This window comes from Mesoplodon bidens (genome assembly GCF_964165515.1).
Source record: "Mesoplodon bidens genome assembly, chromosome: 3".
NCBI classification, from domain to species: domain Eukaryota; kingdom Metazoa; phylum Chordata; class Mammalia; order Artiodactyla; family Ziphiidae; genus Mesoplodon; species Mesoplodon bidens.
Window position 1 is genome coordinate 115,722,938 of NC_138178.1, and position 20,985 is coordinate 115,743,922.

General features: G+C 36.2%; 1 protein-coding gene across 1 annotated transcript in view; it reads left to right on the forward strand.

Moving 5' to 3' along the window:
* Positions 1-7,182, forward strand: part of BRMS1L (BRMS1 like transcriptional repressor) — a 46,116-nt gene extending 38,934 nt beyond the window's left edge. The window contains exons 6-10 of the mRNA XM_081227826.1: positions 76-159; positions 795-883; positions 1,946-1,985; positions 3,851-3,977; positions 5,372-7,182. Of these exons, the coding sequence (XP_081083952.1) occupies positions 76-159; positions 795-883; positions 1,946-1,985; positions 3,851-3,977; positions 5,372-5,489 (458 nt within the window). The 3' untranslated portion in view covers positions 5,490-7,182. The remainder of the gene's footprint in view (positions 1-75; positions 160-794; positions 884-1,945; positions 1,986-3,850; positions 3,978-5,371) is intronic.
* The last annotated feature ends 13,803 nt before the right edge of the window (positions 7,183-20,985 follow it).

Sequence of the window (20,985 nt, forward strand, 5' to 3'; positions counted from 1 at the left end):
TGAAATTATATAGTCTTTTTTTCCTCCTTTGATCTCTAGAAATCAGCTAATACTTAATTTTTATTTACTTGCCAGAGCTGTGGAACGATGAGCTTCAGTCAAGAAAAAAGAGGAAGGACCCTTTCAGTCCTGACAAAAAGAAGCCAGTTGTGGTTTCAGATATCCTTTTTCAAATTTTCTGGGTTTTTTTGTTTTGTTTTGTTTTAATGTACATTTTTGCATTGTACATATCTTTGTAACTTTTGTTAGTATACATTGTCTTTATTTGCATGATCCTGTAATAAGCAAAAGATGCTTTATAAAACTGATTGAAGGCAGAAGGGTATAGTTTAGATTAAGAGGAGTAGGGAAGGAGTAGAAATTTAGTCACGATCCCAACTGAAAATTAATATGGCTTTGTAGATCACAAGGGCTTTGATATGAAGCAGCTGTTTAGTATGTAGCATGATTGCTTAATTCTATGTGTACTTTTTAACATTTTTAATGTCTCTGAAAGTGGAGTGTCTTTAAATTAATATGTGCGTTCAATCTTGGCATTCCCTTTGGTACCCTCCCCTTGCTACTGCCTTTTTCCCCCCACCTCAAACCAGTGATTAGGTTGGTGGTGTATCTTGCTATCCTTGATACCATAGGACTAAGGGAATATGGTTATAACATCTGAAGTACTGGAACATATTTATCCTGGTACTAAGTTTTTTGAAGAATAATTTGAAGTCAGAATTCAGCATGCTGAAGGTTTTTGTCCTGAAAAACAGAAGTTGGGAAGTATAATTCAAAATGTGAAATTCTTGCAGCTAAATTGACCTTGACTTTTCAACGTCCATATATAGTTTATATGCTACAAGATCTTGATATTCTTGAAGACTGGACAACAATAAGGAAGGTATGATTAAAGAGCAATGGAATGCAAGTATATTTTTTATAGTCTACTTTTTAAGATTCTATGATTTTTCACTAATACATCAAAATATTATTGTAAATATGCATTACTTTGCAACAGTCTCTCTAAGACAGTTAATACTAATACAGATAATAGTGGATTGCAAGAGTTTTAAAAATAAATTTATTTATTTATTTGTTTGTTTATATTTATTTTTGGCTGCATTAGGTGCTCGTTGCTGCGTGTGGGCTTTCCCTAGTTATGGCGAGCAGGGGGCTACTCTTTGTTGCAGTGCACGAGCTTCTCACTGTATTGGCTTCTCTTGTTGCGGAGCATGGGCTCTAGGCGCACGGGCTTCAGTAGTTGTGGCATGCGGGCTCAGTAGTTGTGGTGCACGGGCTTAGGTGCTCCGCGGCATGTGGGATCTTCCCAGACCAGGGCTCAAACCTGTGTCCCCTGCATTGGCAGGAGGATTCTTACCATTGAGCCAGCAGGGAAGTCCCTGCAAGAGTATCTTAAGAGATGCATGTCAGCTGTTTGACTGTATTTTCCTGTGATAATGTAATTAATAATTTATGCAAAAGTGCAGAAAAGCGTTTATTTAGGTTACCCCAAAATAATAATAAATTACCATTCTGTGCCTAGTACTTAGCCTGATAATGGCTCATGGAATACACTCAATAAATATTTGTTGAATAAATGAAAGTGAATATTTGAACCCTTATTATGTCTTGCATCCTGTCTTTAAACATTCAAGCATTATAGGATTTTCTGTGCTTGTTTGAAAGTGGACACTTATTTTCTTATTAAATTTTTCTAAGCTTCTTAGTTGAGAATTTGAGATTATTTTGGATATTGACAACACCTCTAGGAGAAATTGTTATTCTTTTTATATATTCCTATGGTCTTAGACATTACCAATTTATTGAAGCAGCTAAAGATCATATTTCACTGTGTTTGTTATTGAGCTTATCAGTAGTGTTGTATATGTTAAATAGAAACTAAAATATACTTTGCCTATGAACTCAGACATCTTTCTTCTTCTTCTTTTTTTTTTAAATTAAGGCAATGGCTACACTGGGTCCACACAGAGTGAAAACAGAACGTAAGTCCTTTAGTCTGAGTTCAGAAATCTTTGCTATGGAGACTTTTTAAGTCAGTCCCCTATCACTGGTTTCATTTCATCAGTGAACACTATCCCCAGAATTATGAGGAATTTTTCTGGAGTCTTTGTCTCATATAAAAATTTCAAGATTTCTGAATGGAATGTATTTCTTCTTTTAGTGTTTCAACTACATTTCAATTGCTAATAATGGATCAGTAATTTTAAAAGTATGTACTTAGTGTTTTTTATGGGTTCAGTAATTCTATAGGGGAGGTTTTAGGAGTCCATGGATGGCTTCAGGGAGCCTGTGAATCCTCTGGAATTGTGGGCAAAATTTCTTCTGTGCCTGTGTTTTCTAGGCGAGAGATTAGAGTGCTGGCAGTGGGATTCATCAAGAAAATTTACACACCACTAAGATTTACACATTCTGATATGCCTTAGTAAAATTTATATCAAATTATACTTTCACAATTCTTTGGAAAGTCTGAAATCACTGCCAAAGTAGTGATGGGCATTGTTGTCTAGGATAACTTTCTTGTTTCTGCCTACTTTTACTATATATGAGGTTTCCTAATCCTAAGAACAATGAAGCTAGAATTTTAAATAAAACATGTTTTAAATACGAAGAGTCATATCCCAACAGATAATCTATAAGAGATCAATTTCTATTTTATATTTAACCCAAGGATTCTTTTAAACATTATATGATGTCAGGAAATTGTTAGCAATATTGTACTAAACTGCTTCCCTTGGGAATTAGGTGGAAGGGTAACTACTTATATTCTGAACGTTTTTGAGTCATGGGTTCCTTTAAGAGTCTCACTACACCGTTGAGTGGGTCTCCTCCCCGACCCCTGTATGTTATCTTTAGCATGTGTACTATTTGTTTTCTTCATGGCACTTAACACAATTTGTAATTTTTTATTGATTGTTTACATGTTTACCTGCCTCCTGAGAGAATCGTAAGCTCCACAAAGGTCAGAAACATCTCTCTTTTAGTCGCAGTGCTCAGAAAACATTTGTTGAACGAATGAATGAGTGAATACCTATTGAACACCTTCTATATAGGAGGCACTATCTGAGGTTCTGGGAATACAATTGTGCAACAGATGGACCTCCTAGAACTTCCTTGGGGGGAAGCAGAATAATAATGTATATGTAAATAGATAACTAACAGATACTGACAAATTGTAATAATTGCTATGAAGGAAATATAAAGCTGTGATGAAGATTAACTGAGGAGTGGTTAGAGTGGTTGGGGAAGACCTTTCTGAGGTGACATTTGAATGATGCAGAGGTGTGTATTTCATGGTATGCTTTTGACAGTGTGTTTCTGTAAAGAACATTTTTTTCTCTGCATGAGTTTATCTGGTGAATCTCAAACCATTTCTAGGATTTCAAAATGGAAGTTCTACTTGAGGACATTTCCTTTTTAGAATCAAAGTCCTGGGGAACTCTTGGAATATATATTAAACTTTGCTTTTTTGGAAATGTCAGCTGCAGGGGAGAAAATATGAAAAATACAGTTTTCAGTAGAAATATGACAATTCAGATTTTAAATCTCACTTAAAGTTGGCACTAGTAATTGAGAATTTATCTGCTTCTCCTTCTTACACTTGTCTAGTTAATTGATTTATTATATATTGTTTAGCTTTATTAAATAGGTATATTTAAAACTGAGTGAATTATATAAAAATGTAAGAAATGAAATTCTCTTGTTTTTATTAGATTTAGGTTTGTTATCTAAGAAATATTTTTAGTGTTTTTTCACATATATGCGTGGGTTGGTGTTAATACTTAATGTTCTACACTTTTCTTCTGACAATGTCTTATTAATATAACAGTTTTTGAACTAATCCCTTTAGCACCTGTGAAACTGGAAAAACACCTGCACAGTGCTAGATCTGAAGAGGGAAGATTGTATTATGATGGTGAATGGTATATACGTGGACAGACAATATGTATTGACAAAAAAGATGAATGTCCTACAAGGTAAAAAGCCTTTATCATTTCAGTGCTACTCAGTATTAGAGTTTACCACATTGTTGTCAGTAAATATTTGCTGCTTCCGTAGTGCATTCATAATACATTATTAATTCCCTATGGATTCTTTTTTTCTCTTGACATATGATTTGATTAGCATGTTTACACACCAGTATTAATTTTATACGCCACAGTTACATATTAAGTTCATGGACACAAGCATTAACACAAATGGAAATGTTGGAATTATTTAGCCAGGTAAGAGATCCCATTTATTAATTCTTATAATAGATGACTTGCTATGATCCTAATATTATGACCTTTAAACCAGACTGTTATGAATTTGACAGTATGCTTCCACAGTGTGGCTCTATTAATCCGTAACTTTTGGGGGTATATTACAGTATTTTAGATTAAAAATTTGCTTCAATTAGAATGGGAAAGGAATTGAAAATTAACAAAAACTTAGAGTAGTGGGAATTAAAGTATAACTTGAAAACTGAAAATTGCCTTTTAAAAAACTCAATCTGTCTAGGCTTAAATAAAGTTTATATAATTATTTATAGAGCCTTCTAAGTTTTATCTGGTGTGGCCTTTGGAAAGGCCTTTGGAAAATATTATTGCCCATTGCTGCTTTAATTCCTTTAGTAGTTTAGGATTTAACTCTCAGAGTAGTAACCTTCTACAGTAAGAAACTATCTTTTTCTAGGCATCAGTAGTAAATAAAGTGTTTGCGTTTAGTATAGAATACTCATTTCAGGAGCAGTGTGTGTAGTAACTTTTCTCATAGAAGCTCATTGAGCTAATTAATTACTAGGTTATACATGATACCCATGGATTCTTTGCTTTATCTTATTGCTTTTGAGACATTTAACTACTACTACTTAGCATAAATGTGGTTAAAAAGGAGATGAAATAGCATAAAAGAGGATTAAACACATATATTTTTAGAAAGATTTCTATGTAAAGATTAGTAGTGTTAAAAAAAATCTGTACAAGTACCACAGATGCTTGACACTGGGAATTAAGTTTGGCATTTGAAAGATTTCCTCCTGCCAAGGCTGGTATGAGTTGGAGGTGTAATACTACATAAGGAGTCGTGTTAGCTCCACTTTTTCTTCTTTTGGAGGTGGGGTGGGAATAGAGTTAGGGACAATGTGCTTTTAATAGTTCTAGTAGTAAGTTTTACCAACTCTATTAAGAAAAGAAAGGAGATTATCTATTAAGTGTTGCTGAATGTGATATTTTTGACAGCATGCCCTGCTGATAGCATTCTGGTAAATAACAGTTACATACCTGAATCTACTCTTATAGTCCAGCTATTTTGGTTTTATAGTTTATGCTCTAAAATGAGTGGAGAAGGCATATTGTAATTCATTCATTCATATTTTTTTTCTTTTTAGTGCTGTAATTACAACAATTAACCATGATGAAGTTTGGTTTAAGAGGCCTGATGGAAGCAAATCTAAGCTTTACATTTCACAGCTACAGAAAGGAAAATATTCAATTAAACATTCGTAATCATGATTTAAGTGTTATCTAAATCTACCTTATTAGTGTTACCAAGTATGATGTGCCATGGGAATAAAAAAAATGTATTCAGTAACTTAATATTCTCATCGAATCATGAGAGACTGTGCATTTGTAGGTAGTACTCTAAGTAGACCTCATGTTGATATGTTATTGAAAGAGACAGTGATAAAAGGTTAATCATGATCATTACATTTATTTGCCTTTTTGGCCCAGTGACCAATAGGTATATATGGTAGGGGTTTCTTACTAAACTTTTTTCTTTGGTTTTTATGTAAATCTGTCTTACCTTTAGTGAACTATGTTAGCAATGGCTACATTTATCTGCAGTTTTCTTGATTTTCAGTGTCTTTGTCACTGATCATGTATTTGTAAATAAGCCCGATAAAATGTTTCCTATAAATGGTTTGTAATAGTACATTTGTGTTAAATCAGAATTGAAATTTAAACATATATACCTGAGTATGTATAGATGGCATCATCAGCTTATTTAGAACTGATGGCCTTACTTTGCAATCTTGTTTTACCCGAAATTAAGCTATTGGGTTTGAAAGCTAAAAAGAGCACTTTTGTAGACTAGCAGCTTTCCTTCTCCTTTTCCTTGATTGTATGGAGGTGACCTATTTTTACAAATTATACTTTATGTTGATTAGTAAAATTAGTGTCAAGTAATAACATGCTTCTACCTGTATTTCTTGTGAACCTTTAGAGGGCAGGTATATATGCCTGGTATTTATGATGCAGTATGTAAGTGGTGGACAGTAACTGACAGTATTGTGGTGCTTGCTGTACATGTCTGATCTTTTGAAACAGATTTTTAGTAAGCATTTTCCAGAGGTAAAACTAGGTTCGTATCCTAATTTTATTCCTAGGGCAAAATAGACAGGGATGATCTCCTTGAATCTATTCCCAAATTAATATTTTTATCTTTGGTGTTTCTACACTTTAAGGCCACTTGGTGCAATTTAGAAAGTATTGGCCTCTCTTCCCCTAGTCGCATTCAAAATTAACTTCTAAAACCTCAGGAACAGTACAGGGAATTGAAACCCTCAATATGGCAGCACAATTGGCTGTAGTATATATTAGGGTACAACCAAATCAGGTATTCCTGGTGGTCTTGTGCACTTTAATTTCTGTTACATTGAGAGTTAAGAGGATGAGGAAGAGATCTCCTTATTAACACTTAGGGCAGGAATATCTGCATTTTTCCATTTGTTTTCTCGCTATTTTACCTCTGCAAACATCTTCCTGTGCAGATCACTACTCACAGTTGCCAAATGTTAAAATATTTGACTTCTGAAATTCATTATCAGCAGTTATGTACGTTGTTCTGTTTCTAATTAACTTTAGCAAATGTACATAATGTCATAATCTGATAGTATTTGACAGTACTTACGTATACAATGTTTCATAAGCATTTTTAATAATATTTGGATTTTTAAATTTAGTATATAATAAAAAGATGTGTTTGCGTGTCATTCGTAGTGTCTTGAATGACTTGTGCACTTTTATTATTTATAACCTGTCTACTTCTAAGAAGGATTTAAGGCAATTTACATGAATAGATATGGAGTGTTGGAGTGTTGAACAAATGTTTCTGCTTCCCTAAACCACGATTCAACCTCTGTTGGGGTATATTTAGATATTTAAGGCAGCTAAGTTATATTTAATTTAAATATATACATATATGTTCTACTTTAATAAAAATGTACTGTGTAAGTTCTGAAATTTTAAGTAGAAAGTCTTTATTTTAAAAACTGACTATGATTTAGTACATTTACTTTCAGAACTTCAATGTTTATATCATATGTAACTATTCCATGATATTGATACTGATTCAGGTAAGTGTATGCTTGTCTATGATTGAAATACTATAAAATATATTTCGTTGTTGGCAATTTGCCATTTGACTTCTGGTCAAAAACAGTCTAGTTTAGGGGAACTGTTAGAATCTGCAAAATGTGATCTAGCAGCTGCTGGTACTTTGTTTATGATCAGACTCTGTCTTAGTATCAATATATGGACCTTAACTGTCACAGCTTCCAGGATTTCATGTTTGGTCTCTCCCTTCTCGACATTTCCCATTAAAAGAACCTAATCATCAGTAATCCAATTCATCACTAATAATTATTAGCAAACACTAATGTACATTCCTCATTCTGTCCCTTCTTCTCACTGGACGCTGAGTACTTTTCATTGCAAAGTTCTTCACGTAAAAGTTGTTTTGATATGTGTGTTGTTACTCAGAACTCAAACACCACTGACAGAACCATGTACAATCTTAAATACTTGGTAATTATTTAAAAAGAAGACCAGGGACGTTGGTTATTTCTGATTTTGTTTTTGGATCCAGTAAGTCCAGTACACTAAAACTGAACTAAAATGATTTGATAAGGAAAATGGTTGTAGGATGAATGAATACACTAGTTAGGATTTATGTAGTCTCTTGCCAAGTTGGAATATAAATGATTTTAATTGCTAAATGTAAGGAAATGTAAAATATTTTTCAAAGAACACAAAAACTCAGAATGGGGTTAGGGAAAATGTATGTTCCTTATATTGTCTTCATGGATGAACTACAGGAAGTGTGCCTGATATGTCAGGTGGGATTAATTGAGGCGGTTTCCCTCATTGGTCACTGTGGCTCAGAGTCTTGCCCCTTACTTCATAGGCTCAGAAACTTAAACGGTATTCATATGCCCTGTTGTGGGCTGAATTGTATCTCCCCCCCGCCCCTCCAATTCATATTCTGAAACCATCACACCCATTACCTCAGAATGTGACTGTATTTGGAGATGGGGCATTTAAAGAGATGATTAAGTTAAAATGGGTGTTAGGTTGGGCCCTCATCCAGTCTGACTGATGTCCTTATAAAAGGAAATTTGGACACAGAGAAATTTGGACAGCAGATACGTGAACACAGAGGAAAGACCATGTGAAGACAGTGAGAAGTCCACCACCTGCAAGCCAAGGAGAGAGGCTTCAGGAGAAACCGAACCTGCCAACACCTCAATCTTGGACTTTTAACCTCCAGAACTGTGAGAAAATACATTTCTGTTGTTTAAGTCACCCAGTCTGTGGTATTTTGTTATGGCAGCTCTATCAAACTAATAACATGCCTGAGTTGACAGCTCTGGGGGAGTTAGACCGACCCATTCACAGTGGATTGAAGTGACAGCCGAGTGTCAGTTTAATAATTTTCACTGAGAAGGAGACCGGACTCCTCAAGTCAACTACTTGGCATATTTTTTCCTTCTAGGAAAATCTGTGTGGAAGCAAACTTGGAAGCAAAAGATGGTTTTGTCGAAACTTGAAGGAGTCACCTGTCCTCTTGTGAGATAGCCCCTTCCTGGTATTGTGCTGGACACTTTGTTATAATCTCATTTAAAAAAAATTTTTATTGAAGTATAGTTGATTTACAGTGTCATGTTAATTTCTGATGTACAGCAAAGTGATTGTTATATATATTCTTATTCTTTTCCATTATGGTTTATCACAGGATATTGTATATAGTTCCCTGTACTATACAGTTGGACCATTCTATATATAATCGTTTGCATCTGCTTGTCCCAAACTCTGAACCCATGCTTCCCCAGCCCCACTTCCCCGTTGGCAACTACAAGTCTGTTTTCTGTGTCTGTGAGTCTGTTTCTGGTTTGTAGATATGTTCCTGTCATATTTTAGATTTCACATATAAGTGATATCATATGGTATCTGTCTTTCTCTCTCTGACTTAACTTCGCTTAGTATGTTAATCTCTAGGTCCATCCACGTTGCTGCAAATGGCATTACTTCATTCTTTTTTATGGTTAATATTCCATTGTATACATACACCATATCTTCTTTATCCATTCATCTGTCGATGTACATTTAGGTTGTTTCCATGCCTTGGCTATTGTGAATAGTGCTGCTATGAACATAGGGGTGCATGTGAATTATAGTTTTGTCTGGATATATGCCCAGGAGTGAGATTGCTGGATCATGGCAAATCTATTTTTAGTATCTTATTTTTGATTTTATTTTTTCCTGGTGCTCTGCTGACCAGGATCTCGCTGTGCATGCCTGGTCCACAGCCCCCGTCTAAGTTCTTTCTATATTGTGTACTCTGCTACTCTGCCCAGTTTATTGGACCAGTGTGGCCCCTGGCTCATGGGCAGCCAGTGATAATAATACTTGTAATTCGAATGCCTTCCATGTGCCAGGAACTACGTTTAGTATATAAACAGAAAGTCATTATTTAATATTTTTCATGTTTGAAACAAAATGAACATAAATGTCAGAATTCTGATATGCTTACTTTATAAATTTACCATATATTAGGAATTTCTGGGGGGTTTTTCCTCAAGGTATGCAAGGCAAAAGATTGTGGCAGAACTTATATTTTGAATGGTCTTAAGCTTAGTTGATTATCTCAAGTTGCTAATCTTTCTGAAAAATGTATATATGTTATATACGTTATCTCTCATCTATCTTCTTTCTACCTATCTATCATCTATCTATAACTAGAAAGCAACTATAAGTCTAAAATTTCTTTGCTCCTAAACTTGAAGTTAATATATTCTCTTTCAAAGACACAATTTATTAAAGAAGGTCAAGGGGAAAAGTTGTGTAGTAACAGTCTTTACAGTTCACTTTTCCTTTCCTTTTCCATTTTTCTGTATCTAATAGAAGTCTGAAGTGGGTGAACTTGCCAGGAGACTGTTGCATTCTCTTGAAGAGAGAAGAGCCATAATTCTAGTCCAGAAGCAGGCCACATGGTAGCATTTCATCTCTGCTAGTAAAGATTATAATTTATGTTAAACTGCTTAGAAAACCAGATCCTCAGGCAGAGGCTAAATGATACCTGCTATTAGTGGGATGTTGAAAGAAATATATTTCGCTTATTATTGAGCAAATATGAAAATGTTATTGGTAATGGCAAAGATAGTAAAGTGTTTTCACTTCCTTGAAGATAAATTTATGATTTCAGTGTATTATGTTTAAGTACATTTATGGGTAATTGCACTTATTAAGGAAAGACGATTTAAAAAAACTTGAGGTATTGTTTAAATTATTCATTGGCTACAGCAATTTTTTTTAGATTTATTTTTTTATTGAGGTATAGTTGTTTTGCAATGTTGTGTTAGTTTCTACTGTACAGCAAAGTGGAATTCCCTGTGCTATACAGCAGGTTCTCATTAATTCTCTATTTTCTACATAGTAGTGTGTATATGTCAGTCCCAATCTCCCAGTTCTTCCCCCCCCCACTCCCCCACCACTACAGCAGCTTTTGATTTGATGCTTACCCTCCATGGTGTTAACCTATACGTATTTTATCCATATACTTATATATGTATAAATAATAACAGTACCCACTATGTCAGGGCCAAATTGGTTTGGGCCTTTCCTATACACCCTTGAGCTGTACCGTCCCTCATGCCCAAGGGTCTGTTGGGAGGTTTCAGGCTTCTCATAGTCAGGGGAGCCCAAGGGCTGTGTCTGCTCATTCCCCTTCCCCTCCTGTAGAGCTCTCCTCTCCCTCCTCCTGGTGTGGCTGCTTAAGGGAGTTTTTAGCACCAGTCATGGTCATGGCCCAAGTCCACTCTCTGCGTGGCTGCCGAGGTGAAGGGAGACCAAAGAAGGAGAGGATGCTGGTCTGTCCACTGCCTGCAAGATGCCTCCTGTGTCCTCTCCTAGTTCTCTGGACTTCCTCTTTTTCTCTCTCCATTTTGAGCTTTAAAAGATTCCATGACTGGGGCTTCCCTGGTGGTGCAGTGGTTGAGAGTCCGCCTGCCGGTGCTAGGGGACATGGGTTCGTGCCCCGGTCAGGGAAGATCCCACATGCCGCGGAGCGGCTGGGCCCGTGAGCCATGGCCACTCAGCCTGCGCGTCAGGAGCCTGTGCTCTGCAATGGGAGAGGCCACAATGGTGAGAGGCCCGCGTACCGCAAAAAAAAAAAAAAAAAAAAAAGATTCCATGACTTATATTGGTTGTTTTTCTGCCAGGTAAATAAAATAGGGCAAAGCAGGACCCATTATTTACATTAAAGGAATATTATACATACTCTTCCGTGCTTCTCTTTTTCTTTTTTTTTTAATGTCAAGACTTTTTATTAATCACCTTAAAAATTTTTTTAACTATATATATATATTCTTTTTCAGATTCTTTTCTATTACAGGTTATTACAGGATACTGAGTATTGTTCTCTGTGCTATGCAGTAGGTCCTTGTTGTTTATTTTATACATAGTAGTGTGTATCTGTTAATCCCAAACTCCTAATTTATCCCCCTCCCCCCATTTTCCCCTTTGGTAACCATAAGTTTGTTTTCTATGTCTGTGAGTCTATTTCTGTTTTGTAAATGAATTCATTTGTATCATTTTTTTAAGATTTCACATATAAGTGATATATTTGTCTTTCTCTGTCTGACTTACTTCACTTAGTATGACACTCTCTGGGTCCGTCCATGTTGCTGCAAATGGCATTATTTCGTTCTTTTTTATGGCTGAGTAATATTCCATTGTATATATGTACCACATCTTCTTTATATAGTCATCTGTCGATGGACATTTAGGTTGCTTCCATGTCTTGACTATTGTAAAGAGTGCTGCCTATAGCAGGTATTTTATTTCTAAAACCCAGAACTGATTTTTCACTCCTGGCTGAACTTCAGTTCTTTTGCCCAGCACTCCAGTTCTACTTTTTCCAGAAACTGCTTCTTCCCCAACCATGTGTTTCCAGTGGGAGCATCCATCTCTCTCATGCTCTGCCATTCTTGGTCACAGTTGTTTAGATTAGGTGGGTCTGTAACTCAGGCTGCCCCAGCTGGAACCCTCCCCTGGGATCTTTCCAATTGTATCTGTGGAAAGAGAGTCAGTCTCCCTTTTTTAATGTAACTGGGAAGACAATTAAGCAATAGGCAATTAAGTTTCCTGCCCTGTGGAGAAAAATGACATGGAGAGCTGAAGAGATAAGAGACTGTTCTTGGCATTTAACTTCCTGCTTCCAGCTGACCCACAGTCCACCTGCACCTAATCTTCTTCATGTTACATGAGTCTTCTAATAAATACCCTCCTTCTAATTTTGTTTTTAGCTTACAACATTTATCATGAACACCAGGGCTTCAAATTCTATTGATTTCCATCTTAAAAAAAATAATAAACTTTTATGATTTCACCACAAATTCAAGGAATAACACTAAAGGCATTGGTAGAATTGCAAACGTTCCTCTGAGAAAGAAAAGCAGTCCCTGACAACTGGGAACTGTCTGGCACTTGCCTTTGTGTTCTGTTGAGCATAAACAATCGCATAGAACATCAACATCAAACAAGGCCACTCTGTGCTCGTGATGAAGTGAGACGAAAAAACCAAGACCCTGCTCCCCCTCATAATCTTGTGTAAGTATAGACAAAACCAAGGTCAGCCTGCCAACCACAAAAATCTGAACGCTTCCCCTATCCTGGCTAATATGAACAGCTGCTGCTGTTTTATCCATGATGGCTTTGGCCTTGTTTCATTCCTCCTGCCTTACAAATAAGATTTATTAAAATGCCCAATCACAGAAGTGCCCCCACTTCCTGACAGTATCCCATCCAGAGCCAAGCCCCACTTCCATGAACACAACCCCAAATCTCCCACTATAAGTCCAAATCTTCTAAGTCCTTTCTCACACTTTCTTTCTCAGACACCCACAGCCCCCATGGTGTGTGCACTCCCCCGTTGCAGTGAGCAAGAAACCCAACTTGTTTAACTATAGGTGTGTTTCTGGTTGTCTTTGGCTGGAGTGCACTGACACATGGAACCTTTAAAACTGTTTTGCTTGAAGAGCTTTTTAAATTAGATTTAGTCTGAAGATACTTAGGTATATTCTGGACAGTGTTCTGGGAGCTCCCTGTATGTAATTATAGTGACTGATAAAATACTGTAGGCTTTAATTTTCAATTACATTGTAGAAGAATCATGAAAGACAAGGTGAAAGGGTATTTCATGAAAGACATTTGTACTGCAGTCTAACTTAGATAGCACTTTGCTTCCCAAACCAGAAAATAATGTTAATATTTTAACTACATTAACCAGGGACTGTCTCCTGGAAATGTAAAAGCTGTACACGATTGCATTTTGATTAAAACCTGAAGGTGGCAGTAAATTCTTACAAGACTTAGGTGCTTAGTTTGGAATTTGTATTTTTTCTTCTAATTATTCAAAATCGTATAGTGAGACTGCAGTCACATTTAATTCTATTGCATACTAATTAAGGGATATTCAGGAAAAAGATAAAGTTCGAAACTAGCATTATATTGTTATTACTGTTTATTGACTGAAAAGAATTCACCCTGTAAAAAGCTTAGGAACATTGCAACGGATTATATGCTTTAGAGTTACTACAGAAACAGTGTGGAATTAAAAAAAGGAAACATTAGAACTTTTTGTACAGATTGAAGTGCTCTGAAGGGATGTGGCAGTAAATAGTTTAATTTGTCTATTAAATCAATAGCTCTGTTGTAAGCTTTGCTCCCCACTTCTCCAATTTTATCCTCAGCATTCTTAAAATAGTTTTGTATGGTTGTGTTTTACCCAATAATCTACTTATAATCAATAGTCTCTAGACCGTTATTAATAAGGAATGGCCTAGCTGGTAATTTAATAAAGAATATTTATCAATAGCAAATTAATAAATATTAATTCACACTGGAAAATGAATTACTTCACTGATCTTTTATATAAAGATCTAGAACTAGATTGTTTCATAGTTCCTTCTCTTAGGGTATAAACATTGTCATTGGAACATTGAGTTATACCCAAAGTTAGGGTGATGTTTTAGTGACCTCAGTATATAGGCATATGATTATTAGAGCTTTGAAAATTGGGAAGCATAGACTTTCTATAATCTTTCTAGATTAAAGTTAAAATAAACAGGTACTGTATGTATTAGTGGGTAAATACACAAAATAGTTAAGTTTTTTGAGCAAGATAAATGATGATATTTTAAATATCTTCCAATACCATGCTGACACAGGAGTAATTATCAGTTTAGAAATTATTAATATGGATGATCTGAATTTTAAGATATAAAAATTTAAGATATAATTTTATTTTTATTTTATTAAGATATATTATAATTTAAGATATCTCTCCACTTAATTAACTATTTTAAACTATTCAACTCTATTTTTTTTTTTTTTTTGCAGTACGCGGGCTTCTCACTGTTGTGGCCTCTCCCGTTGCGGACACAGGCTCCAGACGCGCAAGCTCAGCGGCCATGGCTCACGGGCCCAGCCGCTCCGTGGCATGTGGGATCTTCCCGGACCGGGGCACGAACCCATGTCCCCTGCATCGGCAGGTGGACTTGCAACCACTGCGCCACCAGGGAAGCCCTCAACTCTATTTTTAAGATTGTAGTGTACTAATAAATGACTTTATTAACCACAGTAAATACAACTTTAATTTTCATAATTCTGTAGAATTTATTTTTATCATTTTTTATGGCCATCTCTCTTAGGCAGTCAGAAATTTTACATGAAGAATGAAAGAGGTTAATCATGGGTTGTTTATTTTGACCAGGAAAAAATGTAAAGTTAGAAGCACAGCTTTCTGACAGATACATTTATTCCTGAAATATTGATAACTGTTCATAATAGAGAATTTCCAAAATAGTCATTTTTAACTAACAATTATTCTCAGTAATTATAAATGACTAGTTCATTTCATTTTCAAGTAGCATTAGATTTGTTTGTAATACTTGAAAACTTGTAAAGAAAAAAATGTCTCTTTTTTGCACTTCCATTATAGAATATATCTAACTTAGATAGTGAGATACCTGTAACCTTACCCCTCAGAGAGAGGCACTAATTGTGCTGTGTGTGTGTGTGTGTGTGTCTTTAAGGACATTATTTTTAAGGATCTGTGTCATTCAAAAAGAATGTCTTTTAACTGTAGATTTTGTATAAGTTAGAGCTATTTTAGCTTATGTGCTTGAATTCCATTTTGTCAGTTGGAGAACATCATAGTAAATATAAATATAACTCCCTATATGTGATCACGAGCTTAAAATGTAGTTATGTACAAATGAAGTCTGCATTAGTAATTATTTGTAATTATTGACTCTAGCGGTGATTAATACTGGCTCCCAGCAGAGGGCGCTTTGAGGTTTCCCTGTTAGAATTCCAAGATTTTGGCGGCCCAAGAGTTCAGACTGTTCGTCTTCAAACTGTTTTCCTGAGAGTAAAGACATTACTAACATTTCTTTATTTCCTGTGATTTCCTGTCTCAATTTAAAAACTCCCAGACTGTCTGGCAAGGGATACGAAGGCCATCAACACCTAATGGAAAAGAGGAAGCCTGAGAGGGAACCAGTGCCAAGGTAAGCTTCTGGATGACCCAGGGCAGTGGCTTTCCTTTTGACATGTCCTAATACATACACGTGTATGCACACACCTCACACACGCACCTAAAACAAAAGTATCTTGAAACAACATTTACCCTTATAATGTATGAAAGAGGCATTTAAATTTTTAAGTACTTAAATGAAATGTAGAAAATAACAGGGTTTTTCAAGGAACCTGACAAACTTGATTTGGAAATGTATATGGAAGAACAAAGGCCAATAGCACCCAAAACACTTCCAAAGAAGAATAAGTTGAGCTATCTTCTCACCAGATACTAGAATTTTAATAAAGATTTTGTCATTAAACAGTGAGGTATCAGCACAGGAATAAATGATGAGATCAGTGGAACAAAACGCAGAGTTCAGGAGCACACTCATCCCACTTGGACATCTATGGATGCTTAATACATGACTGAGGGAGGATTGCAGAGCCATGAAGAAAGAGTGGACTTTTCAATAGTGGCTGTGGAAAAATAGTTACCCATATGGGAAAATATGGAAGTTGAACTTCTACATTAATACAAAAATTAATTTTAGATGGAAAATTCTGGAGAGATGATGATGACAGCAGCATGGTTTTTCAGTGTCTTTTATTCTCCACATAAAAGCAGTCAGAGGAACTAGATTGCAAAACTAAAAACTCATGGACTCCATTTACGACAAAACTAAATGGAGAAGTTTCCTTATGGACCCCAAACTATAGGTAGGTGAGGCCAAACCACCATCAGCCACAAAACACAAACAGCATCTGTGTAGGAGGAAGAAGGAAGCAACAAGGAAGAGGAGACCCTTAAAGTAGCCACAGGTATTCACTGGAAAGCAGCGTGGGCCACTTTGAGGAGAGCAGCTGACACTTGCCGAGGTTTTGCTTTCTCCAATACCAAGGGCCCTGAAGGAAGACGGACTGAAGGAGCTGGAGAAGCCCCGCCCCATGAACTCTCCAAACAGACCTGACGGGAGCCCTTTTGGGTCAGGGATCCCACTGAGGAGAAACTTCTGGGAATATAATCAAAGCTGAGCAGCATGGAAACAATACAGATGAAGGAAAGAGAAGGTTCAGACCAAAGTGGTGTGTGGTAACAAAACCAAGAATATCTCAGAAAACAAGCCACCATATTTTTGAGCATCATACAGAAACAACTCAAGAGGGAACTCTGTAAAATTTTATATTAAGGAGTAAGACAAATGTGAAACAATGAAGATGTGTGTCATGAGTTCACTCATTTGTCAATGATGCAAGTGACCTCTTCGATGAATTGGATAATAGTTTTCAAGTATTTTCTCATTTTGGGGGTGCTATTCAAAAACATATTGGCTATAGACGCAATACACTTTTAAGTTTAATTTGCATTATTACCATTTCCTCCTTCACTTTCTTAAGTCTAGACAACTGTAAAAAACAATAAAGCCCTAGTTTATAGGACTTGTCAATTTCTGTGACGTACATACTCCCACCATGGTCGACTTCAGGCTACCAGATGTGATGTCACTGAAGGCGGGGTTGAGAAGAGTTGTGCAGCCTCTCACCATGATAGAGTAATACAGTGTTTCCACCATGCAGATGTAATCCATGTAAATAACCTTAAAAGCATAGGTAGTAATGACATGTAGTAAAATAATTAGGAGATGATGAGTTTTGTTTATTTTCTACCTTTTCTTTCACTATGATTTAATTGTAAGTTTATACAGTTTAATTTTTTTTTTTTGCTTTATAACAAATTAAATCAGTTATACATATACATATGTTCCCATATCCCCTCCCTTTTGCGTCTCCCTCCCACCCTCCCTATCCCACCCCTCCAGGCAGTCACAAAGCACCGAGCTGATCTCCCTGTGCTATGCGGCTGCTTCCCACTAGCTATCTACCTTACATTTGGTAGTGTATATATGTCCATGCCGCTCTTTCACTTTGTCACAGCTTACCCTTCCCCCTCCCCATATCCTCAAGTCCATTCTCTAGTAGGTCTGTGTCTTTATTCCTGTCTTACCCCTATGTTCTTCATGACATTTTTTTTTCTTAAATTCCATATATATGTGTCAGCATACAGTATTTGTCTTTCTCTTTCTGACTTACTTCACTCTGTATGACAGACTCTAGGTCCAACCACCTCATTACAAATAGCTCAATTTCATTTCTTTTTATGGCTGAGTAATATTCCATTGTATATATGTGCCACTTCTTCTTTACCCATTCATCCGATGATGGACACTTAGGTTGTTTCCATCTCCGGGCTATTGTAAATAGGGCTGCTATGAACATTTTGGTACATGTCTCTTTTTGAATTATGGTTTTCTCAGGGTATATGCCCAGTAGTGGGATTGCTGGGTCATATGGTAGTTCTATTTGTAGTTTTTTAAGGAACTTCCATACCGTTCTCCATAGTGGCTGTACCAATTCACATTCCCACCAGCAGTGCAAGAGTGTTCCCTTTTTTCCACACCCTCGCCAGCATTTATTGTTTCTAGATTTTTTGATGATGGCCATTCTGACTGGTGTGAGATGATATCTCATTGTAGTTTTGATTTGCATTTCTCTAATGAGTAAAGATGTTGAGCATCCTTTCATGTGTTTGTTGGCAGTCTGTATATCTTCTTTGGAGAAATGTCTATTTAGGTCTTCTGCCCATTTTTGGATTGGGTTGTTTGTTTTTTTGTTATTGAGCTGCCTGAGCTGCTTATAAATTTTGGAGATTAATCATTTGTCAGTTGCTTCATTTGCAAATATTTTCTCCCATTCTGAGGGTTGTCTTTTGGTCTTGTTTATGGTTTCCTTTGCTGTGCAAAAGCTTTGAAGTTTCATTAGGACCCATTTGTTTATTTTTGTTTTTATTTCCATTTCTCTAGGAGGTGGGTCAAAAAGGATCTTGCTGTGATTTATGTCATAGAGTGTTCTGCCTATGTTTTCCTCTAAGAGTTTGATAGTTTCTGGCCTTACATTTAGGTCTTTAATCCATTTTGAGCTTATTTTTGTGTATGGTGTTAGGGAGTGATCTAATCTCATACTTTTACATGTCCCTATCCAGTTTTCCCAACACCACTTATTGAAGAGACTGTCCTTTCTCCACTGTACATTCCTGCCTCCTTTATCAATGATAAGGTGACCTTATGTCCGTGGGTTTATCTCTGGGCTTTCTATCCTGTTCCATTGATCTATCTTTCTGCTTTTGTGCCAGTACCATACTGTCTTGATTACTGTAGCTTTGTAGTATAGTCTGAAGTCAGGGAGCCTGATTCCTCCAGCTCCATTTTTCGTTCTCAAGATTGCTTTGGCTATTCGGGGTCTTTTGTGTTTCCATACAAATTGTGAAATTTTTTGCTCTAGTTCTGTGAAAAATGCCAGTGGTAGTTTGATAGGGACTGCATTGAATCTGTAGATTGCTTTGGGTAGTAGAGTCATTTTCACAATGTTGATTCTTCCAATCCAAGAACATGGTACATCTCTCCATCTATTTGTATCATCTTTAATTTCTTTCATCAGTGTCTTATAATTTTCTGCATACAGGTCTTTTGTCTCCTTAGGTAGGTTTATTCCTAGATATTTTATTCTTTTTGTTGCAATGGTAAATGGGAGTGTTTCCTTGATTTCACTTTCAGATTTTTCATCATTAGTATATAGGAATGCCAGAGATTTCTGTGCATTAATTTTGTATCCGGCAACTTTACCAAATTCATTGATTAGCTCTAGTAGTTTTCTGGTAGCATCTTTAGGATTCTCTATGTATAGTATCATGTCATCTGCAAACAGTGACAGCTTTACTTCTTCTTTTCCGATTTGGATTCCTTTTATTTCCTTTTCTTCTCTGATTGCTGTGGCAAAAACTTCCAAAACTATGTTGAATAACAGTGGTGAGAGTGGGCAACCTTGTCTTGTTCCTGATCTTAGTGGAAATGGTTTCAGTTTTTCACCATTGAAGACGATGCTGGCTGTGGGTTTGTCATATATGGCCTTTATTATGTTGAGGAAAGTTCCCTCTATGCCTACTTTCTGCAGGGTTTTTATCATAAATGGGTGTTGAATTTTGTCGAAAGCTTTCTCTGCATCTATTGAGATGATCATATGGTTTTTCTCCTTCAATTTGTTAATATGGTGTATCACGTTGATTGATTTGCGTATATTGAAGAATCCTTGCATTCCTGGAATAAACCCCACTTGATCATGGTGTATGATCCTTTTAATGTGCTGTTGGATTCTGTTTGCTAGTGTTTTGTTGAGGATTTTTGGATCTATGTTCATCAGTGATATTGGCCTGTAGTTTTCTTTCTTTGTGATATCCTTGTCTGCTTTTGGTATCAAGGTGATGGTGGTCTCGTAGAATGAGTTTGGGAGTGTTCCCCCCTCTGCTATATTTTGGAAGAGTTTGAGAAGGATAGGTGTTAGCTCTTCTCTAAATGCTTGATAGAATTCACCTGTGAAGCCATCTGGTCCTGGGCTTTTGTTTGTTGGAAGATTTTTTATCACAGTTTCAATTTCAGTGCTTGTGATTGGTCTATTCATATTTTCTATTTCTTCCTGATTCAGTCTTGGCAGGTTGTGCATTTCTAAGAATTTGTCCATTTCTTCCAGGTTGTCCATTTTATTGGCATAGAGTTGCTTGTAGTAATCTCTCATGATCTTTTGTATTTCTGCAGTGTCAGTTGTTACTTCTCCTTTTTCATTTCTAATTCTATTGATTTGAGTCTTCTCCCTTTTTTTCTTGATGAGTCTGGCTAATGGTTTATCAATTTTGTTTATCTTCTCAAAGAACCAGCTTTTAGTTTTATTGATCTTTGCTATTGTTTCCTTCATTTCTTTTTCATTTATTTCTGATCTGATTTTTATGATTTCTTCCCTTCTGCTAACTTTGGGATGTTTTTGTTCTTCTTTCTCTAATTGCTTTAGGTGCAAGGTTAGGTTGTTTATTCGAGATGTTTCCTGTTTCTTAAGGTGGGATTGTATTGCTATAAACTTCCCTCTTAGAACTGCTTTTGCTGCATCCCATATGTTTGGTCGTCATGTCTCCATTGTCATTTGTTTCTAGGTATTTTTTAATTTCCTCTTTGATTTCTTCAGTGATCACTTCGTTATTAAGTAGTGTATTGTTTATCCTCCATGTGTTTGTATTTTTTACAGCTCTTTTCCTGTAACT